Here is a 23,900-nt window from a genome sequence, read left to right on the forward strand (position 1 = left end):
GGAGAGGTGTTACATGAGAGTACCTAGTACCTCTCATAATTGCCCACGCGGCCGCATTCTGGACCAACTGCAGCCTTCGGGTGCATCTCAAGGGAAGCCCCATGTAGAGGGCATTACAATAGTCCAGTTGGGACGTCACTAGCGCATGGGTGACTGTGTGAAGGGCGCTCCGGTCCAATAGGGGGCGCAATTGGCGCACCAGTCGAACCTGGTGGAACGCCCCCCTTGCCACGGCCGTCACATGGTCATCCATTGACAGCCGGGCATCCAAGAGGATGCCCAAATTGCGTGCCCGCTCTACGGGGGCCAGCTGTTCGCCCCCGATGGCCAGTGATGGAACCCACTGGTTGAACCGGGGCACCGGTAACCACAGCCACTCCGTCTTGGAGGGGTTGAGCCTGAGTCTGTTACTGCCCATCCAGACCCGTACGGCCTCCAGGCACCGGGAAATCATTTCGACGGCCTTGTTGGGGTGGTTCGGGGTAGAGATGTACAGCTGAGTGTCGTCAGCGTACAGATGGTACTCGACCCCAAAACCACGAATGATCTCACCCAGCGGCTTCATATATGTGTTGAATAGGAGAGGCGAGAGGACCGACCCCTGCGGCACTCCACAAGTGAGCGGCCTCAGGGTCGACCTCTGCCCCCCTGTCAGCACACATTGCGCTCGGCCAGAGAGGTAGGAGGAGAACCACCGCAAAACGGTGCCCCTCACCCCCAACCCCTCTAGACGATGCAATAGGATACCATGGTCGATGGTATCAAAAGCAGCCGAGAGGTCTAATAGGACCAGGATGGAGGAGCAACCCCCATCTCTGGCCCTCCAGAGATCATCCACCAACGCGACCAAAGCCGTCTCCGTGCTGTGGCCGGGCCGGAAACCGGACTGGCGCGGGTCTAGATAATCAATTTCCTCCAAGTGGCGTGGGAACTGTTGTGCCACCACAATCTCTACAACCTTCGCCAAAAAGCAGAGGTTGGAGACAGGACGATAGTTAGCTAATATAGCTGGGTCCAGGGAAGGCTTCTTGAGTAGGGGCCTCACCACCGCCTCTTTTAAGACGGCTGGCAAGAACCCCTCTCTCAAGGAGGCGTTGACTATCTCCTGGAGCCAGCCTCGTGTGACCTCCCAGGATGCCAGTATAAGCCAGGAGGGACACGGGTCCAATAAACATGTAGTGGCTCGCAGTCGCCCACGCAACCTGTCCATATCGTCGGCAGTAACAGAGTCAAACTCCTCCCAGGGTGGCCCCTCAAGACTCGCCTCCGGCGTCCCTCCTAGACCACTGAAGGGGACCAACTCGCTACGGATCTGAGCGATTTTGTCCTGCAGATATTCCTCTGCTCTACCCTGCAAGGGGGCTTCCCGCGGCCTCTGTAAAAGGAGGGAGCGGGTCACCCAAAACAGGGCGGCAGGGCGGTTGTCTGCGGGCGCAATAAGAGCGGCACAATATTGACGCTTGGCCACTCTTAATGCCACAATGTAGGTCCGTAAATAGGCTCTCACCTGTGTTCGGTCAGATTCAGAGCGTGAAGATCTCCATCTACTCTCTAGGCATCTCTTGTGGTGCTTCATCACCCTCAGCTCCTCGGTAAACCAAGGGGCCTGGGTGGATCGCTGCCGCAGGAGAGGCCGCAAAGGCGCAACCCGGTCCAAGGCCCCGGCAGCCGCACTGTTCCATGCGGCCACCAGGTCCTCCATCCGGGAGCGGGTCAGGACTACAGGAAGTGGCCCAAGCTCCGTCTGGAACCTGTCAGGTTCCATCAGGCGCCTGGGGCGGAACCATCTAGGACATTCCGGTTCCGCCTCCCCGCGATGGGGAGTAGCGCCCGGGAAGTCGAGCCGGAGAAGTGAGTGATCTGACCATGACAGGGGTGTAATAACTAGTTCCCCTACTCCCAGATCACTCCTCCACTGGTCAGAGACAAAAATAAGGTCCAGCGTGTGACGTCCCTCGTGTGTGGGGCCCTGAATTATTTGGGTCAGGTCCATGGCTGTCATGGAAGCCATGAACTCCCGAGCCACCTCGGATGATCCCCCTGTCGACGGCAGGTTGAAATCCCCCATAATCAATAGCTTGGAGGTCTCAACCGCCATCTCGGTGATCACCTCGAGGAGCTCTGGCAGGGCCGCTGATGCATAGCGAGGAGCCAAGTATACAATCAGCAAGCCCAACTGTTTCCCTGGGCCCCACTTCACGCATAGGGACTCACACCCGGATATCTGTGGCACAGTGAACTCTCTCGGCTCCAGACCTTCCCTTACAATAACCGCTACCCCACCACCCCTACCCAGGGCCCGAGGCTGATGAAATGCACGGTACCCCGGTGGGCACATTTCCATGAGGGGGAGACCCCCCTCGCGGCCCAACCAGGTCTCCGTTATCCCTGCAAGGTCCGGCTCCCTCTTCTGTTTTGGTGTCATATAATTTAGTATCATTATTGTGTTTAGTTTTGATTTGCAAGTAGGCTAGCCAGTCAACTTTCATGTTTTGTTCTGCCAATTCTTCAATTGTTTTTAAATTTCCCTGTCCGTCAATTAAGTCTCTGTATCTTAGCATTTTATTCATATCTATAAAATTTGGATGGATCGTCCTTTCTGTCGGTGATAGCCAATTCGGGATTTTCACATCATGGATTTTTTTTATTTTGAGCCAGTTTTGCAATAATGTTCTTCTAATTAAATGTTTTTGAAAATGTTTGTGCGTTTTATTTTTATCATCCCATAGGAATGTATGCCAGCCTGCTTGCAAATCATGGCCTTCTAAGATCAAAATTCTTTTATTCTTTAACTCTATCCAATCCTTCACCCATGTTGTTACCACTAATGTGTATAATTCCCAATTTGGTAATGCTAGACCTCCCCTCTCCTTGCTGTCTTGCATTGACTTTAGTTTAATCCTCGCTTTTCGTCCTTGCCAAATGAACCTAGCGGTTATTTTGTTTAATTCTTGAAAGTTTTACCTGGGTTAATAGGTGCGGCTTGCAACAAGAATAAATATTGGTAAAATATTCATTTTGACTGTGGCTATACGTCCCATTAGTGATAGCTGAATATTTTTCCAGCTTTCTAAATCTTTCTTTATTTGTGTCACTAGTTTATTATAATTATCGTCTTTAATTGTGGAACATTTTGCAGACACCCAGATCTCCAACTATTTCACTTTCTTAGTTATTTGCATTGTAGTTGCTAATTCCAGTTCCTCTTCTTGCTTTTTTGTCATGTTCTTGGTTATCATTTTTGTTTTGCCTTTATTGATTTTTAGTCCTGCCATTTCGCCATATTCTTCTAATTTTTGAATTAATTTCAGACTGGATTCTAACGAATCCTCTAGAACAAATACTAAGTCATCGGCATAGGCTTGGGCCTTATATTCTTCATTTTTGAGTCTCAAACCTTTTATTCACTGTTCCTTCCTAATTTCATTTAATAAAATTTCAAGAGTTAATATAAACAGCAAAGGAGAAAGGGGGCATCCCTGTCTGGCTCCCTTTTTTATTTCAATCTTCTCTGTTAGTTCTCCGTTCATCAGAACTTTGGTTGTCTGACTGTTATAAAGTTTTTCTATCATTTTTGTAAATTTTTCTCTGAATTTCATCCTGTCTAATAGTGTTATTATAAATTTCCAAATTAGGTTGTCGAATGCTTTTTGTGCATCAAGGAAAACCAGTACCATTTATTTTTCTGGATGCACCTTGTAATATTCTATTATGTCTAGGATGACTCTTGTATTATTTTTAATGTGTCTGTGAGATAAAAATCCGTTTTGCTTCGGGTGTATTTGTTCATTTAATTCTTGCTGCCATAATTGCTGCAAATATTTTATAATTGGAATTTAGTAATGAAATTGGTCTGTAGTTTTGGATTTCCTGTAGGTTAGTTTCTTCTTTCGGGATTAGATATTATTGCTTCCGTTCTAAAATTGGATTTTTTGTATGTTATAAAATAAAATAAAAAACTTATTACAAAAAAAAAGAGGCCAATATTCTCCATTCTCCATATTTAAATACTAGCAATTCCATTTCAGAATAAGTGTTTTCCCCATAAAAACGTGTATCACTGTAAAAGCCCTGTGAAGCGGTATATAAGTTTTAAGTGCTATTGTTATTTGGCTTTTGGGCCCTCCCTCTGAGGGGAGGGCCCAAAAGCCAGATTCTGCCAGTTTTGTCAAATTCCATTATGGCTACGGAGGGGAGGGGGGGTTGCAAATGTTGAGGCTGTTGTGCAAGGGCAACCAGGGTGTTAGAATACTGCATCCAGTTTTGGTCACCACTCTATAAAAAAGATGTTGAGACTCTAAGAGTGCAGAGGAGAGCAACCAGGATGATTAAGGGACTGGAGACTAAAACATACGATGAACAGTTGCAGGAACCGGGCATGGCTAGCCTAGTGAAGAGAAGGACCAGGAGAGATAGGATAGCAGTGTTGCAATATTTGAGGGGCTGCCACAGAGAGGAGGGGGTCAAGCTATTTTCCAAAGCACCCAAAGGCCAGACAAGGAATAATGGATGGAAACTGAACAAGGAGAGATATTCAACCTAGAAATAAGAAGGAACTTTCTGACAGTGAGAACAAACAACCCATGGAACAGAAGTTGCCTTCGGAAGTTCTGGGAGCTTCATCACTGGAAGCTTTCAAGAAGCGTCTGTACTGCTACCTGTCAAAAATGGTGTAGGGTCTCCTGCTTGGGTGAGGGATTGGTCTAGATGAGCTACAAGGTCCCTTCCAACTTTGTTAATCTAAGTTTGCACACTTTCCTCCGACCAGGAAAAAGGAAGACGAGCCACTTACTGAAATCAAAAAAGTGCTGCGAGAAAGCTTCCATCCACTTGCAAAGATCTTGGCAGTTTTCTGCTTGGAAAATCTGAGCTGTGGCCTCGCCAGGCTCAGGGTTGATGATGGAGAAAAGGTTGGCTTTTTCCCCAGCTCCTTTATCCACAGGACGAATGTGAGTCTCCTAAACGTTACACAAAAAACCATACTGTTCCCTTGCGCACATTGTGTGATCTCTTTTAACCTGGTTTCAGCTGAAACACACACACACATCACACTTTCTGCTCTTCTCTTGCGTGTCCATCCACCCAAGCAACCCTTCAATGTGCAGCTTTATTATTTTTTTTACATCTTATTATCCTGGTGGAAAAATAAATAAATAAATGTCCCAAGAACTGACAGTCCAACACAACATGCAGAATATTTTCACAGATTTTTTTTAAAAGAGGCTCTACAGTTGTTTGAAATCCACGGAGCTGTTTGCAGCTTGTCTGGTGCATTTGTTCATTTTAAACCTTTCATTCTAAAAATAGAAGATTAAGTTATGCATCCATAAATCTGGCCTCCGGTTAATGCAGGTAACCATAGAGACCAGTAGAAAATTAAGGCAAGGAGTTTTGCATTCAATAGTTTAGAATGGTGGGCATTCCCACGGCGTTCCCACCAGGAACTCATCCCCCTCCCACCTTTATTTTAAGGCCTGAGCCAGTCTATTCTACATAACAAAGATCTACCTCCTTCAGGCAGAGCCATAATAGGAATCCCAAAGCCCTTTCATTACATCATCACCCAGCAAGAGTCAATCAAGCCTGGGACTCAGGACATCCTACAGAGTTGCCCCTGCATGGCCCCATGGGAGTCTGACAACCAATCAGAATACATGCTCAAATTCAATAGCCCAGAGAGGGCATAAAACTCAGGGACTCTCAGTATCTCTTCCCTTTTTTTACTTCACCCAACATCTTCAAGGCATGTGATCCTGTCCACCATTAAAACCATCTTTCCAGTGTCTTTTTCCCCACTTGGAACTGAAGCCAGAAGGACATTTCTTCCAACAGTTCATTTAGCATCTGTGCCATGTCTCGTGCCACAAATGCTTTCACGAAGCAAAAGCTGTTCTCTGATAAAAACCACTTTATTCTTCCTTTGATTATTCAAGGGATGGAAGATGCTGATTTCAGCAGTAATAGGCCCCTCCTTCCGAGGCTGCAGTGCATCTGCAGCAGAGGGAAAACCTCCAAGGAACTGCCTATTAAGGATTTTATTTGAAAGCAGCTTCTGTAGCAGAATAGATTTAAGCAAGCTGCCAGGCCGATATCTTCCAAACGCCTTGCTGTAGCAGACAATACTTGACAAGAAGTCAGGAACGGATCTTCACTCTAATGAATTGAACTAATTGTCTCCTGCAAACTCCCCTCCCCTTTCCCTCCACTTTATTCCCTTTGGGAGGGGCCATTCACCGTCCTCCTGTGTCTTTACTCCTGAGTCGGCCCCTTGTTCCTTAGCTGTTCCCTTTGTCTGGCGACTCTGCGCATGCGCACTGGGAATGGGCTTCAGCTGTTCTTCTGCCCCACTGATGTCTGACTCTGAAGGCAGCTAATAACTGGCATATGGCCCTGGTCCCATCTCTGCCTCCAACACAGAGGCCTCATCAGAGCCTTCCCCAGATTCCAAGACTGGCCCATGTTCCTCCTGTTACATACTAGCTTCAACCATAGTGGTTTCCATCAAGGTCCTCTGTTCTGGCGGGAACAGAGGTTTAATCTCATTGGTCAAAGGGTCTGACAGCTCCCTATAAAAGGGCTGCTGTCAGACTCAACCTTCGCTGGATTGTTTCACTTGTTGCATTTAATAAAGAGCTGTTGTTACCGTTAGCCTGTGTGTGCCTATCTATTACCCAATCTAACACTGGCGACGAGGATGGGATTGGAAGACAACTAGGCAAACCAAAAAGAGCGTAGCAATCCAGCAAGCACATCCAGCGCGGCTTCAAGCAGCCATTTTTGAGCAGCAAACTCAAAACTCCCTCAGGACACAAAATGGCCATGCACGCCCCACCGATTCCGTATGACCCAGTCACCGAGCACTGGAACTCATATATGCTACAGTTTGACTGCTTCCTCGAGGCCAATGACCTCATGGGCCTTTCTGAAGGCCGCAAAAAGAACATGTTCCTCGGTTACTGTGGACGGAAAGTGTTCAAGACTGCCAAAGACCTGTCAGAACCAATGCCGCTACAATCAGTCACTTGGTCCATGCTCCAGCAGATGCTGAGGACCCACTACGCTCCCAAGCCGTCTAAGCACGTTCACCGGCATGAATGTAACATTCGCAACCAGTGGAAAGGTGAATCAATCAATGAGTAAGTTGCGGCGCTACGAAAGGCCACAGCGTACTGCGAGTTCCGAGACCTAGACAAACTCATTCTTGACCACATAATTTGCGGTGTGTGGGACATTAATTTACAGAGGAGGTTACTTGCCAAGTCTAACTACGAATTGCTTTAGACGAGTCCAGGGCGTCAGAATAAGCCGTCAAGTCCACAGAGACACTGCAGCATCAAAACACTCCGTAAGAAGTGCGGAAGAATACACGCATTCACCGCGAGGCTGCAGAGGCCGAGAGCTCTGAAGGCGAAGATGACAGCTGCCGCATACGCAGTAGCCACGCCAAGCTGGCGTGCAAATTCGAACAATTCCCGCCTTGCGCTAGCTGCAGAGGAGACCATGCCTGATCGGCTTGCTGTTTCCACGATGCTATCTGCCAGCGCTGCGAGCGAAAAGGGCACATCACAAAGGTGTGCAGAAGCGAGCACCCCACGACGACCTGGCAGCCAAAAAGCCAAGCTAACCGCCAACAGAGGCCCAACCAAGGGGCATGGCAGAAGCCACCACGGCACTCAGGGGGCGACGCCAGAGTCACCTATCACACCTCAGTCAGCCAAGTCTGAACTAGGCAGCCAAAAAAGCTGAAGGTCACAGTCCTCATCGAGGGCTCTCCATGCAAGATGGAGATCGACACGGAGTCATCACTGACCATCATGCCATGGTCTACGCTCAAGTGGGCGATCCCTAGCCTAAAGAAGCAGCATCTACGCGCCCCTGACATCCACCTTCACAATTACCAGGGGAACCAAGTCCCCATCGTGGGCCAGGGCACTTCTGGGTGCAATTCAAGAAGTACAGCGGCCAACTTCCAGTGACAGTGGTCAGCGGCGATCTGCAGAGCCTCCTGGGGCTTGACTGGTTCGAAGCCCTGGGCCAAGAAGTGACTGGTATCAACGCCTTGAAAGACGAAAGCGTTGAAGCGATTTTTAAGGAGTTCGAAGATGTCTTCAGCACCGTTCTGGGTAAGTATGTGTGGACTCCAATCTCCTTTAATTTGGACCCCAACTTAGCCCCCATAAGGCTAAAGCCCAGGAGAGTACCTTTCGCTCTTCGCCCCAAAATAGATCTGGAAATTGACAAGCTCGTAGGCCAGGGAATCCTAGAGCCGGTTGATCACGCACACTGGGAGACCCCTATAGTGACACCTGTCAAATCTGATGGGTCTGTCTGCATCTGCGCAGACTACAAATGCACAATCAATAAAGCGTTACAAAAAAACCGCTTACCCTCTGCCAATTGTACAGCACCTATTACATTCATTAGGCCCTGGCAAAGTATTCGCTAAATTGGACGTGGCGCAGGCATACCAACAATTGTCTGTAGATGGCACTACGGCGGAGGCCCAAACCATTGTGACACGCAGGGTGCATTCAAATGTCACCGCCTGCAATTTGGTGTTAGTATCGCCCCTGGACTGTTCCAAAGCGTCATGGAACGGCTTTTGCAGGGGATTCCAGGAGTCGTCCCCTATTTCGACGACATCTTGGTATCGGCTGAAAATGAGGCGCAATTGTTCAAGTGTGTACAAACTGTTTTGGCTCGAATTAGAGACAAAGGCCTCCATTTCAAAAAAGAAAAAATGCCAAATTAACGTGCCAAGGCTTGAATTCTTAGGGTACCTAATCGACGGCTCTGGGATTCACCCGACCACCCAAAAAATTCAAGCAATACAGGACGCCCCTACACCTCGCAATCAAACCGAGCTGCAGGCTTCTTAATTTCTACAGCATCTTTCTTAAACAGAAAGCCACCGTTGCTGAGCCCTTACACCGTCTCCTGGCTAAGAACGCAAAGTGGTCCTGGGGCAGAGTCGAAGCCACCGTATTTGCCACGGTAAAGACTTCTCTCGGCGGACACTTTCCTGGTACAGTACAGCCAGACCCTGCCACTGGTGTTGACCTGCGACGCTTCACCATTCGGCATCAGAGCTGTCCTCAGCCATCTCATGCCCAATGGAAACGAGGCTCCAATAGCCTTTTATTCTAGGACCTTGTCCGCTGCCGAGTGGAAGTACAGCCAGCTGGACCGTGAGGCTTTGGCTGCAGTAGCCGGAGTAAAAAGGTTCCATGAGTACCTATACGCCCGTGATTTTGAACTCATCATGGACCACAAACTGCTACTGGGCTTACTGGCTGGGGACCGACCTATGCTTGTGTCGTTATCGCCACGGATGACCAGATGGGCCATCTTCTTTGCTGCCTACTCCTACAGTCTCATCCACCGACCAGGCTCCACTTTGGGGCACACCGACGCCTTGAGCTGCTGCCTGCTGCCAGAACTTCTTGCTGACCCTACCCCCAAGACGCCAGTCCTTTTCATTGGCTGCTGAGAGACTGGTCCTGTCTCGTCCAGTGACGTTGCCCGTCACTCTGCAAAGGACTCCACCATTTTAAAAAAATTGAACTGGGTGTGGAGGGGGTGGCCCAAGGGGCCTGTTGGGTCTGAATTCAAAATGTACCATTGTAAACGTGATGAGTTATCTGTTGTAAATGGCTGTTTGTTGTGGGGGGACCGGGTCATTTTTCCACCCAAACTGTGCATTGCAGTATTAGAGGCTTTACATGTAGGGCATCCTGGAATTGTCAGGATGAAGTCTTTGACTAGGAGTTACGTGTGGTGGCCTAACATGGACAGGGAGATTGAAGAATGGGTGGCTACTTGCACACCGTGCCAGGAGTCCAGACCAGCTCCCCCAGAGGTGCCCGCTAAGGAGTGGGAGCGACCTCAAGCATCGTGGTCTAGGGTGCACATTGATTTTGCTGGCCCAATTCATGGCCAGACATTCCTTGTAGTTGTGGACGCCTACTCGAAATGGCTAGAGGTAGTCCTGATGACCTCCACTATAGCAGAAGTGGTAATCAAGGTACTACAGAGACTTTTCTCCACACATGGCCTGCCCGACGTCTTGGTCTCTGACAATGGGCCCCAATTCACGGCCATGCAATTCGAGACCTTCTTACCGTGTTTCCCCGAAAATACAACATGTCCTGAAATTAAGGTCATGCCAGATTTTCGCGGTGGGCAAAAATATAAACCCTCCCCCTAAAATAAGCCCTAGTGAAGGGGTGGGTTTAGCCAGAACAGGGGGCAGCCCTTCCCTTCCCCGGTCACCTCAGGGCTTCTTGGCCCCTTAATCGGATCAGTTGGGCTGCTCCGTTCACAAAAGTGCTGATTCGCGGGTGCCGCTCAGGCCTCTACCTACAGCAAATGCTGGTCGCTCTTGCAGCCAATCGCTGCTGCAAAAGAAGCCAGAGCCCAAGCAACACAACCCAAATGCCTCATGCCCTCCTTGCCTAACGGTGACAGTCACAGCTCACAATTCCGTCCACGGAACAGGAAAAGAAGGCATTAAAATCCATACTCTTGGGACATCGGAAGAAGCCCTGCGAGGAGACGCTGCTACCAAAGTGCAGGAAATCCCCCCTCCCAACCTGCAAATCATCCTTTCAAAGAGGAGTTTCACCAGGATGAAGGTGACACAAACGCCGCCTTAAGCCACCTCTTCATCCTGGTGAAACTCCTCTTTGAAAGGACGATCTGCAGGTTGGAGGAGGGGGGAGAGATTTCCTTCACTTCGGCAGCAGTGTCTCCTCGCAGGGCTTCTTCCGAAGTCCCAAGAGTATGGATTTTAATGCCTACAGGAGGTAGGAGCTTCTCACCTGCATATTCACATTGAAGGCTTGAAATGGGGCGTTTTTGCGAATGGCTTGAAAATGGGGAGAGAGATATTTCTGCCTCTTCCCATTCTGAAGGTCAGCACAGACTGAGAACAGGATACGTAAGAGACGAAATCCCCCCTCCCCATTTTCAAGAGGTTTGAAAAGCGCCACATTCCAAGCCTTCACATTATCCAGGATTGTAGGATTGAAGGCATGTGGGAGGGAAGATTTTGTCAGTCTGTGACCTTCAGAACAGGGGAAAAGGCAGGAATATCCCCCTCCATATTTTCAAACGGTTTGCAAAAACGTTCCATTTCGAGCCTTCAGCATATTGCAGGTTTGAAGGCTCGGAATGAGGCATTTTTGCGAACAGCTTGAAAATGGGGAGGGGAGATTTTCCTTCCTCTTACCCTGTTCTGAAGCTCAGCACATAGGATAAGAGGCAAAATCCCCCCCACCCCTTTTCCTGGCAATCGTTCTTTCCTTGGGATTTTAGCGCAGACGCACATCTCCCAAATGCTCTATCCGAAGCCTTCTCTGCGTCTGTGCAGAGCTCCCAAGGAAAGGATGGTGTGTGTGTGTATGTGAGAGAGGTCCCTCACCCCCCCCCCCCGCAAGGCAGCCACATCCCTCCACTAACCTGCTTTCCTGCTCCATTCTCCACTGCCAAGTGCAGGGCAAGAAAAGTAGTTTGTTAGTTTACTTCCAACTTCGCGAGATCTTTTTTTTTTTTTGCGAGAACTTTGTTTTGTTTTGTTTTGATTTTGATTGGATTTATATGCCGCCCTTCTCCCAAAGGACTCAGGGCGGCGTACAACATTAAAAAACACACATCCCAAAAGTTAAAAAGAAATTAAATACATATCAAAAAAAAAAAAACACCCAAATTTATAGGACAATACATTTAAAAATGAGCTAAAATTAACAGGCCAGGCCGGCTTGCTGGAAAAGCCAACTTTTTAGGGTGCATCGGAAGGACCGGAGGTCAGGGATTATGCAAAGCTCCGGGGGCAGCTCATTCCAGAGGGAAGGCGCTACCACAGAGAAGGCTCTCCCCCTGGGGGTCACCAGCCGACATTGTCTGGCCGACGGCACCCTGACGAGGCCAACTTTGTGGGATCGTACTGGACGGTGGGAGGCTACTGGTGGCAGTGGGTGGTCTCGCAGGTACCCTGGGCTACAAAGCGAAGGTTGGAGACCGGACGATAGTTGGCTAAAGAAGCTGGGTCCAGGGAAGGCTTCTTAAGGAGGGGCCTCACCACCGCCTCCTTCAAGGCGGTGGGAAAGAACCCCTCTCTCAATGAAGCGTTGGTAATTGCCTGGAGCCAGCCTCGTGTCACCTTCCGGGAAGCCAAAACTAACCAAGAGGGACACGGGTCCAGCACACAAGTGGCAGCACTGAGTCTCCCCATAATCCTGTCCATGCCTTCGGGGGTCACAGGGTCAAAGCCATCCCAGATTGTCTCCACAAGATTCATCCCCGTCGACTCGCCCGAATCTACCCAGTCAGATTCCAAGCCTGTCCGGATCTGAGCGATTTTATCCTGCAGATACTGGAATTTTTTTTACCATAGGCACACAGTCTACTTTTCTTGTCCTGCATGTGGAACGGAGAATGGAGCTGGAAAGCAAGTTAGTGAAGGGATGTGGCTGCCTTGGAGGGGGATGGTGTGTGTGTGTACGTGTACGTTCGTTCTGCCAGGAAGAGCTCCCCCCCTCCCGCGAGGCCAGAGCAGCACAGTCAGCTGTTCCGCAGCCAGCAAACAGGGCAGGTGAAGTCCAGGATGCAAGGAGAACTTGGGTCATTGTGGCCGCAGGCAAGCAGATGGTGGGACGGAGAGGGTGGGGCTGGTGGGCTTGCTGCTTCCTGCACCTGAAAAATAATAAGCCCTCCCCCTTTAATAAGCCCAAGGCCATATTTCGTGGGTCAAAAAAATAATAAGACCCTGTTGTATTTTCAGGGAAACACGGTAGCAGCACAGGGAATCAGACATGCCCTGGTCACGCCATTCCATCCGGCCTCCAATGGGCAGGCAGAGAGAATGGTGCGATCTGCAAAAGAGGCCCGTCTCTAGGATGGGCCTGGGAGATTGACAAACACGGGTTGATCATTATCTGCTAATCCAACATATCACACCCAGTGCCACTACAGGGAGAAGCCCCTCTGAGCTTCTCATGGGTTGCCGGCTAAGGTCCCACTTAGACCGGCTACACCCAAACTATTCTGCCGCATTGCCCTCTGAATCCACAAGCAAAATTCGGAACTTTAGTGTAGGGGATTCAGTTTACACCCACAACTATGCTGGGGGAACTCTGTGGATTCCTGCCACAGTGATAGGCATCACCGGGCCTCGCTCTTATCTCGTAGAGCTCGAGGACGGTCGGAATTGGAGAAGGCACGTTGACCAACTCCGTGGCCGCCTCTCCAACTCCACTCTTAGACAACCAGAGGTACCTCCTGCACGAGTTAGGCAAAGCCCTACCCAAACGGAGCAATACGCCACTCCTTCCACAGGTGGTTCAAGCCCAAGGGTACCGGGGAACTTAGCTGGTTGTGTTGTAGGCCCGCAGCGAGCTCCGAGCGAACCAGCTCTAGAAGCTCCAGACGCGTCCTGTGAAAGGTTCCAGGATTTTCCACCAAGCGGAGCTGCGGAGCAAACAGGTCCGTCCAACCTGCTCAAAGAACACCCTCCGACTGAACTGCGCAGGTCAGGCAGAGCTACCCAAAAGCCCGCCTACCTGCGTGACTACGTGACCAGTAGGATTGTTCCATCTAAGAGGGGAGGGGTGTTACATACTAGCATCAACTATAGTGGTTTCCACCAAGGTCCTCTGTTCTGGCGGGAACAGAGGTTTAATCTCATTGGTCGAAGGGTCTGACAGCTACCTATAAAAGGGCTGCTGTCAGACTTAACCTTCACTGGATTGTTCTCACTTGTTGTATTTAATAAAGAGCTGTTGTTACCGTTAGCCTGTGTGTTCCTATCCATTATCCGATCTAACACCTCCCCAACCTCCTCGCTGTCCAAATTTGCTGCTAGATCTACTGACCGCTGGCGGGCCACAACACTGCCCAAATCTGGGAAGCTCTTTGGCCTACGGAATATCCAGCTCCAGTCCATTGTGAAAAGGTACCCCCTGCTTTTTAAGTCTGTATTTCTCACCTGGGGCAACGCCACCCTTCATACATACATACATTTAACCAATGAAAGATGAATAAAAGTGGAACAAAACCCTGACCATTTAATCTTAAAACAGTTAAGCAATGCTTGGCTTTACCCGGTTGATGGGAACAGACAAGGCAGGCTCCGCGTCGGCCTCTCTTTCTTCGGGGGCAGAGAAACAGAGCAGCTGGCCCCCTCTCAGCACACAGTATCGCCGCCTCCAGGATTCCCCCGGGACACCCCCTGATGGCTGTAAGAAATATCATCAGTCACAGATCGCCCTCCAAAGATTATTTCACTCGCAGGCAAAGTACAAACCCTTATCGGGACATAGGAAGTTAGTCCCCACCCCTCTCCTAGGAAAATGAGATATTTTAGGAAATATTAAAAGGGCAGAATATTTCCCCCTAAAAGGGAGGCAGAAACTCAGCTTCCCCCACCTTTGTCAAAAGGCCATTAAGGCCTGAGCCAGTCCATTCTACATAACAAATATCTACCTCCTTCAGGCAAAGCCACAGTAGGAATTGCCTAAAGCCCTTTTATTACATCATCACCCAGCAAGGCTCAACCAAGCTTGGGACACAGGACAGCCCACAGAGTTGCCCCTGGATGGCCCCATGGGAGTCTGACAACCAATCAGAATACAAGCTCAAATTCAAAAGCCCAAACAGGGAATAAACCCAGGGACTCTCAGCATCTCTTCCCTTTTTCCTCCAGGACCTCAAACCATGTGGTCCTGTCCACCATTAAAACCATATTTCCAAACAGCCACCATTGTCTCCAGTGTCTTTCTCCCCACTTGGAACTGAACCCAGATGGAAATTTCTTCCAACAGGGAAAAGAAAAATCTCAACAAATGGCCTCTGTGACACTGATGACAATATTTTATGAAGGGCGAAAGCGAGTCTCGAAAGGATTGATTGGGACAACCGGGGGCCTCTGGCATCCGCCACCCAGAGACCCACTGAAAATGTTGCTTGACATTTGAATGACAGAAAGACATCTTCTCTCCGCTGGGCGCGTCATTCAGTCTCTTCACCTAAATTCATAGGGTGCCTTGACTCCCCGCACTCACAGATGACCCAATATAATCCAGACAAAACCTTTCACTAAAAGGACTAGGTACCCCAGCCATAAATCATTGATGAGAGTAGTGCTTCCAGGACCTTTGCTGGAATGGCCCTCTTGGAACAAAACCAGTAGCGATAAAATTCAGATATGATAAGGTAAAGGTTCCCCTCGCACATATGTGGTAATCATTCCTGACTCTAGGGGGCAGTGCTCATCTCCGTTTCAAAGCCGAAAAGCCAGCGCTGTCTGAAGATGTCTCTTTGGTCATGTGGCCAGCATGACTAAACGCTGAAGGCGCATGGAATGCTGCTATCTACCCACCAAAGGTGATTCTTATTTTTCTACTTGCATTTTTATGTGCTTTCGAACTGCTAGGTTGACAGAAGCTGTGACAAGTAACGGGAGCTCACTCCGCTATGCGGCGCTAGGGATTTGAACCGCTGAACTGCCAACCTATTTGATCGACAAGCTCAGCGTCTTAGCCACTGAGCCATCGCATCCCAGATATTATAACAGGAGGCACAAATTGAAGAAGCCCTCTCCTTGCCAACATCGCAACGATACAGATGTGCAGTCTCAATGTTCCGAGACTGCAGCCGATACTTTTGCCGCTGGGTGGACAATCGGACCTAAACTGTCCGGCAGAGGCGGTGAACAGGAAGAATATGTCTTGCTGATCTCAGGGACATCGCAAAGTCCCTGATCGATCCAAGAGAAGTTCTTCAAGCCGGTGACAAAAAGTCCAGCCACCAGGCTGATGAAGTCAGGGCGGCTCCAAAACAGAAGGATATGGAAAGAGAAAGTGTTTCCAGCTTGTGAGGAATTTTTACCGTTTTAAAAGAGACTGCCTATAAAAAACTTAGTTAATTTAAATTTGAGAACAGAAGAAATAAGCGGCGGAATTAGGCTTTGAATGGTTTTGGACAGTGAGTTACCTTACTTTTTAAATGTTATTTTCATGGATGGAATTTATGCAAGCCTTTTAAACCGAATGGATAAAGTTTTCTTCTTCTTTTTTATCATTATTTTTTGCAACCAATGGACTAAAATTCTCCTTCATTACTGCGTGTGTTTTCCCCTTTTTCTTCTCTATTTCATTCAAGAATTTGACTTTTTAAAAACTTGGAATAAAAAAAGATACAAAAAGCAACAAAGAACATTGTAACTACAGAGGGGAAGACAACACTGCTACTCAGAGGCTGGAGGTTTGTGTATTGGAAACAAAACACTTTTACTTTCCTCACTGATTATTCTGGCTTGGCACTTCAAGGTCTCAATGTTTTGTCTATAGAGAGTGATAAGAAGAAAAGCATACAGATGTTCCTTTGAAGCATATCTTTAACCAGAGAAAAGTGAAAATAAGACCTTATTGTGAATTTATGCTTAATCTTGTAAAAACCTTCCAAGCCAGAGCAGCAGTATATGTCAGCTGCAGATAATGGCACAATCTCAACAGCAGAAACAAACTTTAAGTTTGCAAAAGATATTGTTAGAAATTCAGAAATTATCAAACACATTTGAGAGGATGGAGAAGAAGTTGGAAAATCTAGAGCATCTAACAGTAAAATATGATGAAGAAGTTGGAGATGTTTATCAAGTGGAAAAAGTGGAGGTTAGAGTCGTAAAAACCGAAGAGAAAAATGACTACAAAGAAATTAAATCCGCTGATATCTATAGTGATTGGTTTGTGTCTGGAAATGGAAAGAGTGGAATACGGAAAGAGGAATTAAATGGAGGGGAACTCTACCCAAATGGCAAGATACAGAAGAAGAAAAAATAAAAGAATTTATGGATTTAAAGAGAGAAATTTTGTTAGCAACATCGTTGAAAACACCACTGACAATTAAAGATAAGCTGATTAAGGAAACAGAAGAAGGGCATAGAAATTACATGAGAGACTTAATAAGCAATGAGTTGCAAAGAGGAGTCCATACAAATTTGATTAAAGAGATGATTAGAGGACTGATACCACAAATGGCAGAAGACATGAGATTGTTTTGCTACTGGAAAGATACAGGTTGACAGATGAAAGGGTATAATCTAAAACTAGTTAAACTTAGTGAAATTTAGTGACAATAGATATAGTTAAATAAATAATTGATAATGATAATAATGTATACATATGTATTGCTATGATAAGTAATACTTGGATATGAATATTGAATGGTACCTATGAAAGGAAGATTAGAAATTTTTTTGGTTATATTAAAGGTTAATAAAAAAGAACTACGTTAAATTTAGTTAAGTTTTATTTATTAGGGGGGGAAATGTTATGATAAAGGACACAGTCAAATACAGAAGGAATAATGATAACAACGTATATATATATGCATGGGTACAACATAAAGAAAGTGGATATAAACTGTAAACAGTGATTTGGAAAGGAGGATTAGAATTTTTTGTTATTAAATATTATGGATGTTTAGACAGAAGAGGCCATAATGATTCAGTGTTATTGGAGGATATTAGAAATAGCAAATGAAATGCCAGTATGTGGTTATGTTTTAAATCTTGATATATTTTATGATGAAGGATGTTTAAACAATTATAGTCAAATGAAAATGGAGGTATGATGATGGCAATATGTATAAATATATCTGAGTTAAAATACTTGAGTTATATGAATTATGGTTGATGACTGTGGAAGAGATGCACGAAAGTTTTTTGTAACCAACTGATACACTTTCTACAGTATGTAAAGAGGGAGGATTCTTTGTGTTGTGTCTGTTTTGATATATATACATATATATATGTATGTGTGTGTGTGTGTGTGTGTGTATGTATATATATATATATGTGTGTGTGTGTGTGTGTGTGTGTGTGTGTGTGTGTGTTTGTGTTACAACCCCTGGTATGCCCAAATATTTCCCTCCCATATTTGGGCATACCAGGGGTTGTAACACAAACACATACTTATTTCCCTGGCTTAGCTGATAAAGGAGGAGAACCGGTGGTGTAGTGGCTAGCAAGTCTGCCTAATATGTAACACATCCCAGGTTCAAATCCCAGTAAGGGTATGGCTAGCTGATGAGAGCTAAACAGCTTGAAATGGATCCATACTAAGATATATACAGCCCGGGTTATTAGCTGGAGTTTGTGTTTTGGTATTCCCTCTGGGCAGCCCCTCCCCCCCCAGGTGAGTGCGGCCTCTCCTTCTGGGAGAGGTCTTCTGGCTGGACCCACTACCCTCCTTCCGACCAGGGCAGGGAGCGGAGAAAGCAGGAGGACCATCCCTTTCTTGAGAGGGGAACAGATCTGCTGCCTCTCAGTGTCCAGCACAGAGGGAGGGATGGAGGGAGCTTCTACCTGTTCTGACTTAGAGTTCCCAAAAGCACGAAGCCGACTCCTCATCCCAATAAAACCCCTTTTATTTAGTTTAAACTGAATTCCTCTCCGACAAAGTCCCGGCCAACAGTCTTTCATGAGATTTCACAACTATGGACCTTGATCAGGCTTGGAGAGTTGCCAGGCCGATATCTTCCAAACACCACTCTGTAGCAGACAAAGTCAGGAATAGATCTTCACCCTAATGAATTTAACTCATTGTCTCCTGCAAACCCCCCCCCCTTTCGCTCTTCTTTCTTCCCTATGGGAGGGGCCATTCCCCATCCACCCATGGCTTTACTCCTGAGTCAACCCTTGTTCCTTAACTGATCCTTTCTCTCGGCAGCTCTGCTCATGCACACACTGGGAACAGGCTCCAGCTGTTCTTCTGCCCCACTGATCTCCGACTCCAAAGGCAGCTGACAACTGTCGGACGGCCCTGGCCCCCTCTCTGCCTCCGATGCAGAACCCTCATCAGAGCCTTCCCCAGACTCCAGGACTAGTCCAGGTTCCTCCCCAACCTCCCCACTGTCTGAACTGACACCAGCTGGCGGGCCACAACACCACCCTACTCTTGGCATCCAAGGGGCAGCCTGGGTTATCAGTGCCCTGGGAGGAGAGGGACTGCCCTGCGGGATCCAGTTGAAGATGGCAAAAGGACTGCCAAGTCATCCTCAAGATTGAAGAGGCATTTCAAAAGGCTGCTGTCCAAACAAAATGTCCATCGGGCATTTTTACCTGTTCATTAAGAAATCCAGTCATGGCATCACGGGTCATGCAGTCCGGCTGAGCAACCAGGCGACAACAGAGGGTGCCATAGAGCGGAAGCCAAGAAGGAGAATCCTCTGCAAAGACAACCCAGGACAAACCGGCCTCTTAGGCCCCATGCTCTTTGGCCAAATTCACAATGAACAATAACCGAACAGGCGTGGAGCTAAGAGCCACATCCTAATTTATGAATTCACTCCACAGTGAGATCTTTAGACCGGAAGAAAAGCGAGAGAGAATGAGGCTGGTGCCAGGTCTGCTCCTTCCCCAGGAGATTTCCCCAGGACAGAAAGGGCACAGGGGCCCTCTCTCTTCCATGGGCCTGGCCACTCCTGGCCTTCGGGAAGCCAAAGCTCTTATATCAGCAACATGCCACCCAAATCCCCAGCCACAGAGGGCAGAGGGGTGAATAAAAATCGATGATATTTTTAAAAATAAAAAAAAGTTTAAATTAAATCAGATTTTTTTTATTTTTATCAAATTTATTTTAATAAAATGCTTTTATTAAAATCTATCTAAAAGATAGTAAAAAAATCTATCTAAAGAGTAAAAAAATCTATCTAAAGATAGTTTCTATTTAAGGTAAAAGTAAAGATTCCCCCACACTTGCGTGCTAGTCGTTTCTGACTCTAGGGGGTGGTGCTCATCCCCCTTTCAAAGCTGAAGAGCCAGCGCTGTCTGAAGACATCTCCATGGTCATGAGGCCGGCATGACTAAACGTGGAAGGTGCACAGAACGCTGTTACCTTCTCACCAAAGGTGGTTCCTATTTTTCTACTTGCATTTTTTACGTGCTTTCGAACGGCTAGGTTGGCAGAAGCTGGGACAAGTAACGGGAGCTCACTCCGTTACGCGGCACTAGGGATTCGAACTGCTGAACTGCCGACCTTTCTGATCGACAAGCTCAGCGTCTTAGTCACTGAGCCACCGTGTCCCAGTTTTCTATTTAAGATACATTAATTTAGTTTATTCAGTATGAAATGGAGCTTAGTGAAGTAGCATGAGGCTGTATATTCTGCAATATTTACATTTTTGGTAAACTCATTCAATGAATCCAAGCTCTGCAAGTGGAGATGACATGCACTGCATTGATACATTCACAGAATTTCACAGTAAGATAAATAGTAAAACACAGTTCAGGAATATTCTTTCATTCCCTTGTTTTGCAAATCTATGTAGACTACAAACTGTATGATTGTTTGAAAAGAAATGCATCTGTACCACCAGGCTCTACGTGTGAGGAGGAAGGGCAAGCCGTAAAAATGAAAGTGAAACCATCTAAGCAGCCTATAAATATAATATTAAAGAGCTCCAGTCATTTCAAATCCATCATGGAAGCACAGTGGGCATCCCCTCACCTGTTGCCTGCCGCGTCCCTCACCTTGTTGTGTCCCTGCCGCATCACAGGCCGTCCCATTAAAGTGAATGGGGTGGTCGGTGAGTCAAGAGTGGGTCAGAGGAGGAGCCACTGTGGGACAGAGATGACAGTTGCTCTTTAAATATTATGATTTGAATTACGATTTTCTTCTGTCATTCCATACAGATGTCCAGGGAGAAATGTTTCCTGAACTCAGACAGGAACAAAATTCCACCTGAATGGATTGGAGGGACACAAGGCACAGCTCAAAAACCAATGCTTCTCTGAAGCCGTCTTGGAAGGATTTGGGCAGTGGTGGGATTCCAAATCTTTTCCTACTGGTTTTATGAGAAAGTGCTTTGCGCATGCGCACAGCACTCAAAGACCGCCCTTGGTGTCAGCGCTGGTAAGCTGAGCTGTTTTTTTTAGCTCAGCTGAGGCGCAGCAATCTGCTCTGCCGCGCGAATCAGCTGAGCTAAAAAAACAGGGAAATATAGGGCAGGAAACGACGGGGGTGGGAGGGCAGGGCCAAATGGCCCTCCCACCCAGTTCTCCGAACGACTCAACATTTATTTGCCGGTTCTCCGAACTACTCAATATTTCTGCTACCAGTTCGCCTGAACTGGTCCAAACCAGCTGAATCCACCTCTGATTTGGAGGGATACAACATGTGCAACGTAACTTACCGTTTCCCAGGAGTGTAAGGCTGTGGGCGTTGAAGCCGTCCTTGACGTTCTCCAAGCTCAGGCAGGCAGAGGCCAGCAAGCTGTATTTCACACCACTGGTTAAGAGAGAGGAAACACATACACACAGATGGATCCAATGGCTCTCTCTCTACATTTGGCCTTTACTATCCATGTTTCCCCCAAAATAAGACAGTCTTATATTTTTTTGCCACCAAAAAAAAGGCACCAGGTCACCCCATTTGCAGGCATCACCCCTGGCCTCCTTTTTGCTGTCAAATGCCTTCAGGCAAGGCTTTCCTGAAAGTCTCTGCAGCCAATAACAGAGCTGTGGATCAATCCAAAGGCTTTGTAGGCTGCAGAAGAAATGGGCTGGCAAGCCAGGTGTTGGGGTGTGTGTGGCCTGGCTGCAACTGTCTAAAGGTAAGTAGTAGAGCAGCTCCATCCCCCTAGCCCCATCCTAGCTTAACTTTTACCTGTGCACCCTGGAGTGGGCGGGATCTTAATTAGGGCTTATTCTTGAGGTAGGGCTTATATTGGGGACACATGCGAAAATCAAGCTAGGACTTACTTTTGGGGTAGGTGGTATATTTGGGGAAACAGGGTATTTGTACCTCTCCCAAAAGCCAGGGGAGAATTGGTGGGGAAGGACGGACGGGAGGCGATGGTGATGGCAATGGTAATGCTTGGAGCGTCCAGAACACATGAGGTGCTCACAAAGCTTGTGTGAATGACCTACCTGTCCCTTGGCCTCAGCCACCTTCCCTCTCCCAAATCCCTCTTTTGCTTTGTGGCTGAGTTAGAGCCGAATCAAGGGCCAGTTTCCCTCAACAAACAGCTTCCTTCCTTCCTGATATGCTGGCACTGCCCAGGCATTCTCGCTGAAAGCCAAACAATCACCGCTGGACACTTACCATATTTTTCAGACTATAAGACACACTGGAGTATAAGACACACCATGATTTTGAAGAGATAATTTATTTTTTTAAGTTTTTGCACTCTGCATGCCTCCCAAACCCTCTGCACGCCTCGTTTTTTGCAAAAAAAAAGGGGGGGGGGCATGCAAAGGCTTTGGGAGGCTTGTAGAGTGCTCCTGGAGGTGGGGGGGGGAACCAAGCAAAAATGGCCCATTTGAAGGAGGCCAAAAATGCTGTATTCAGTGTATAAGACGCACCCAGATTTTCACCCTCTTTTTTGGGGAAAAAAGGTGTGTCTTATACTCCAAGAAATACAGTATATCAAAATAATCCAGTAGCTGATTTTTTATCTGGAATTTGCATGGCACAAGCAGAGACTGTATCAAGGGTCTCCTGGCTATTTGTCTGTGTGTCTGTGTCTGTGTCTGTGTCTGTCTCTCTCTCTCTCTCTGTGTCTGTGTCTCTCTGTGTGTGTGTGTGTGTGTGTGTTGGCTTATCTGCCCGTGAGTTTAGGAGCTCTTCGCAGCTTCAAAGGCGATAAGGGGTTTCTCTTGTGAGAACACAAGAGGGATTTCTTAAAATTCTGCTTTTCTGTCCACAGGCCCCGGAACCATGTAATATGTAAGGATGAAGAATGGCTTTTTCAGCCCATAAATTCAAAGAGTTCTACATCAACCTATTTTTTGGAAAAAAAAAATTACTTGTATGTTATGGTCCCTCACCATACTGGATGATTCCCCTGCCCATCTTGTGGAGAAGAGTGGCAATGCCAATGGAATGGACCAAGCCATAAATACTCTCCTGGGAGAAGTTAGACCCCCAAAATGAGTGAAGCAGATATGATAATGAAGCAGTTTGCTTTTCTGCATTAACCGGTCCAGACACACTCACCACCTCTGAGCCCCCCCGACTCCCCCCCCCCGGACTTCCTGCCCGCTATGTCTCCTGCTTGGGGGGGGGGGGCTCCCACCCAGGGACGCATTGCAGGCACCAGAGGCAAAGGGTCACCAACTTGTCGGACCTCAGGGACCACTACATTCATAATTTTAAATCCCTTGGACCACCAATATGATTTTTTAAAAAGAAAGATAAATAGTATTTAGTGCAATATAAGAAAATGCAAATAATTTTTCAGCAGACCACCAAAATCTTCTTGTGGACCACCGGTTGGTGACTGCTGAACCGCTTCCCCCACTTCAGGAGAGACAGAAAGTAGATTTTTGGAGCTGAACGGCTCCATAGACAGAAACCACCCTAAGACCCCACCCACCCAGTGGTGAAATCTAATTTTTTTTACTACCGGTTCTGTGGGCGTGGCTCGGTAGGCATGGCTTGGTATGGTCATGTAACTATGTAGTCATGTAACTGGGGGATCAAAAGACAGAAACTCATTTTAACAATATCCTGCTGGAGCAGGGTTGGACTAGATGACCTGCAGGTCCCTTCCAGTGCTGAATTATCCTCTGAAGCTGCGTCGTGCCAGGTTTGTAATCCTTCCTTCTTCTCCTTTTACCCTCCCTCCCTCCCTTTCTTTCTTTTTCTTTCTTCCTCTCTGTCTCTTTCTTTCTTTCTTTCTTTCTTTCTTTCTTTCTTTCTTTCTTTCTTTCTTTTTCTTTCTTTTTTCTTTCTCAGCACCTCCCACCCTCCCATTTTTGGCCTAGCAGGCCTCAAGGAAGCCTGCTGAGAGCAAAAACGGACCCCACCACCCGTTTTTGGCCGTGCGATGTGCGAAAGTCTGAACTTTTTAAAAAAACCTTTTTTAGTATTTTTTGCTACCAGTTCACCCAAACCAGCCCA

At 47.3% G+C, this 23,900-nt stretch overlaps 1 protein-coding gene across 6 annotated transcripts in view; it reads right to left on the reverse strand.

The window, feature by feature from the left end:
- Positions 1-23,900, reverse strand: part of RTKN2 (rhotekin 2) — a 42,929-nt gene that overhangs the window by 12,209 nt on the left and 6,820 nt on the right. For all 6 annotated transcript variants that reach the window (XM_081956525.1, XM_081956523.1, XM_081956521.1 and 3 more), the window contains 4 exons: positions 21,190-21,284; positions 19,118-19,224; positions 14,100-14,234; positions 4,793-4,958 (listed from right to left, as the gene is read on the reverse strand). In XM_081956525.1, the coding sequence (XP_081812651.1) occupies positions 4,793-4,958; positions 14,100-14,234; positions 19,118-19,224; positions 21,190-21,284 (503 nt within the window). The remainder of the gene's footprint in view (positions 1-4,792; positions 4,959-14,099; positions 14,235-19,117; positions 19,225-21,189; positions 21,285-23,900) is intronic.

The sequence above is a fragment of the Natrix helvetica genome, assembly GCF_964273705.1.
Source record: "Natrix helvetica genome assembly, chromosome: 5".
Lineage (NCBI taxonomy): Eukaryota > Metazoa > Chordata > Lepidosauria > Squamata > Natricidae > Natrix > Natrix helvetica.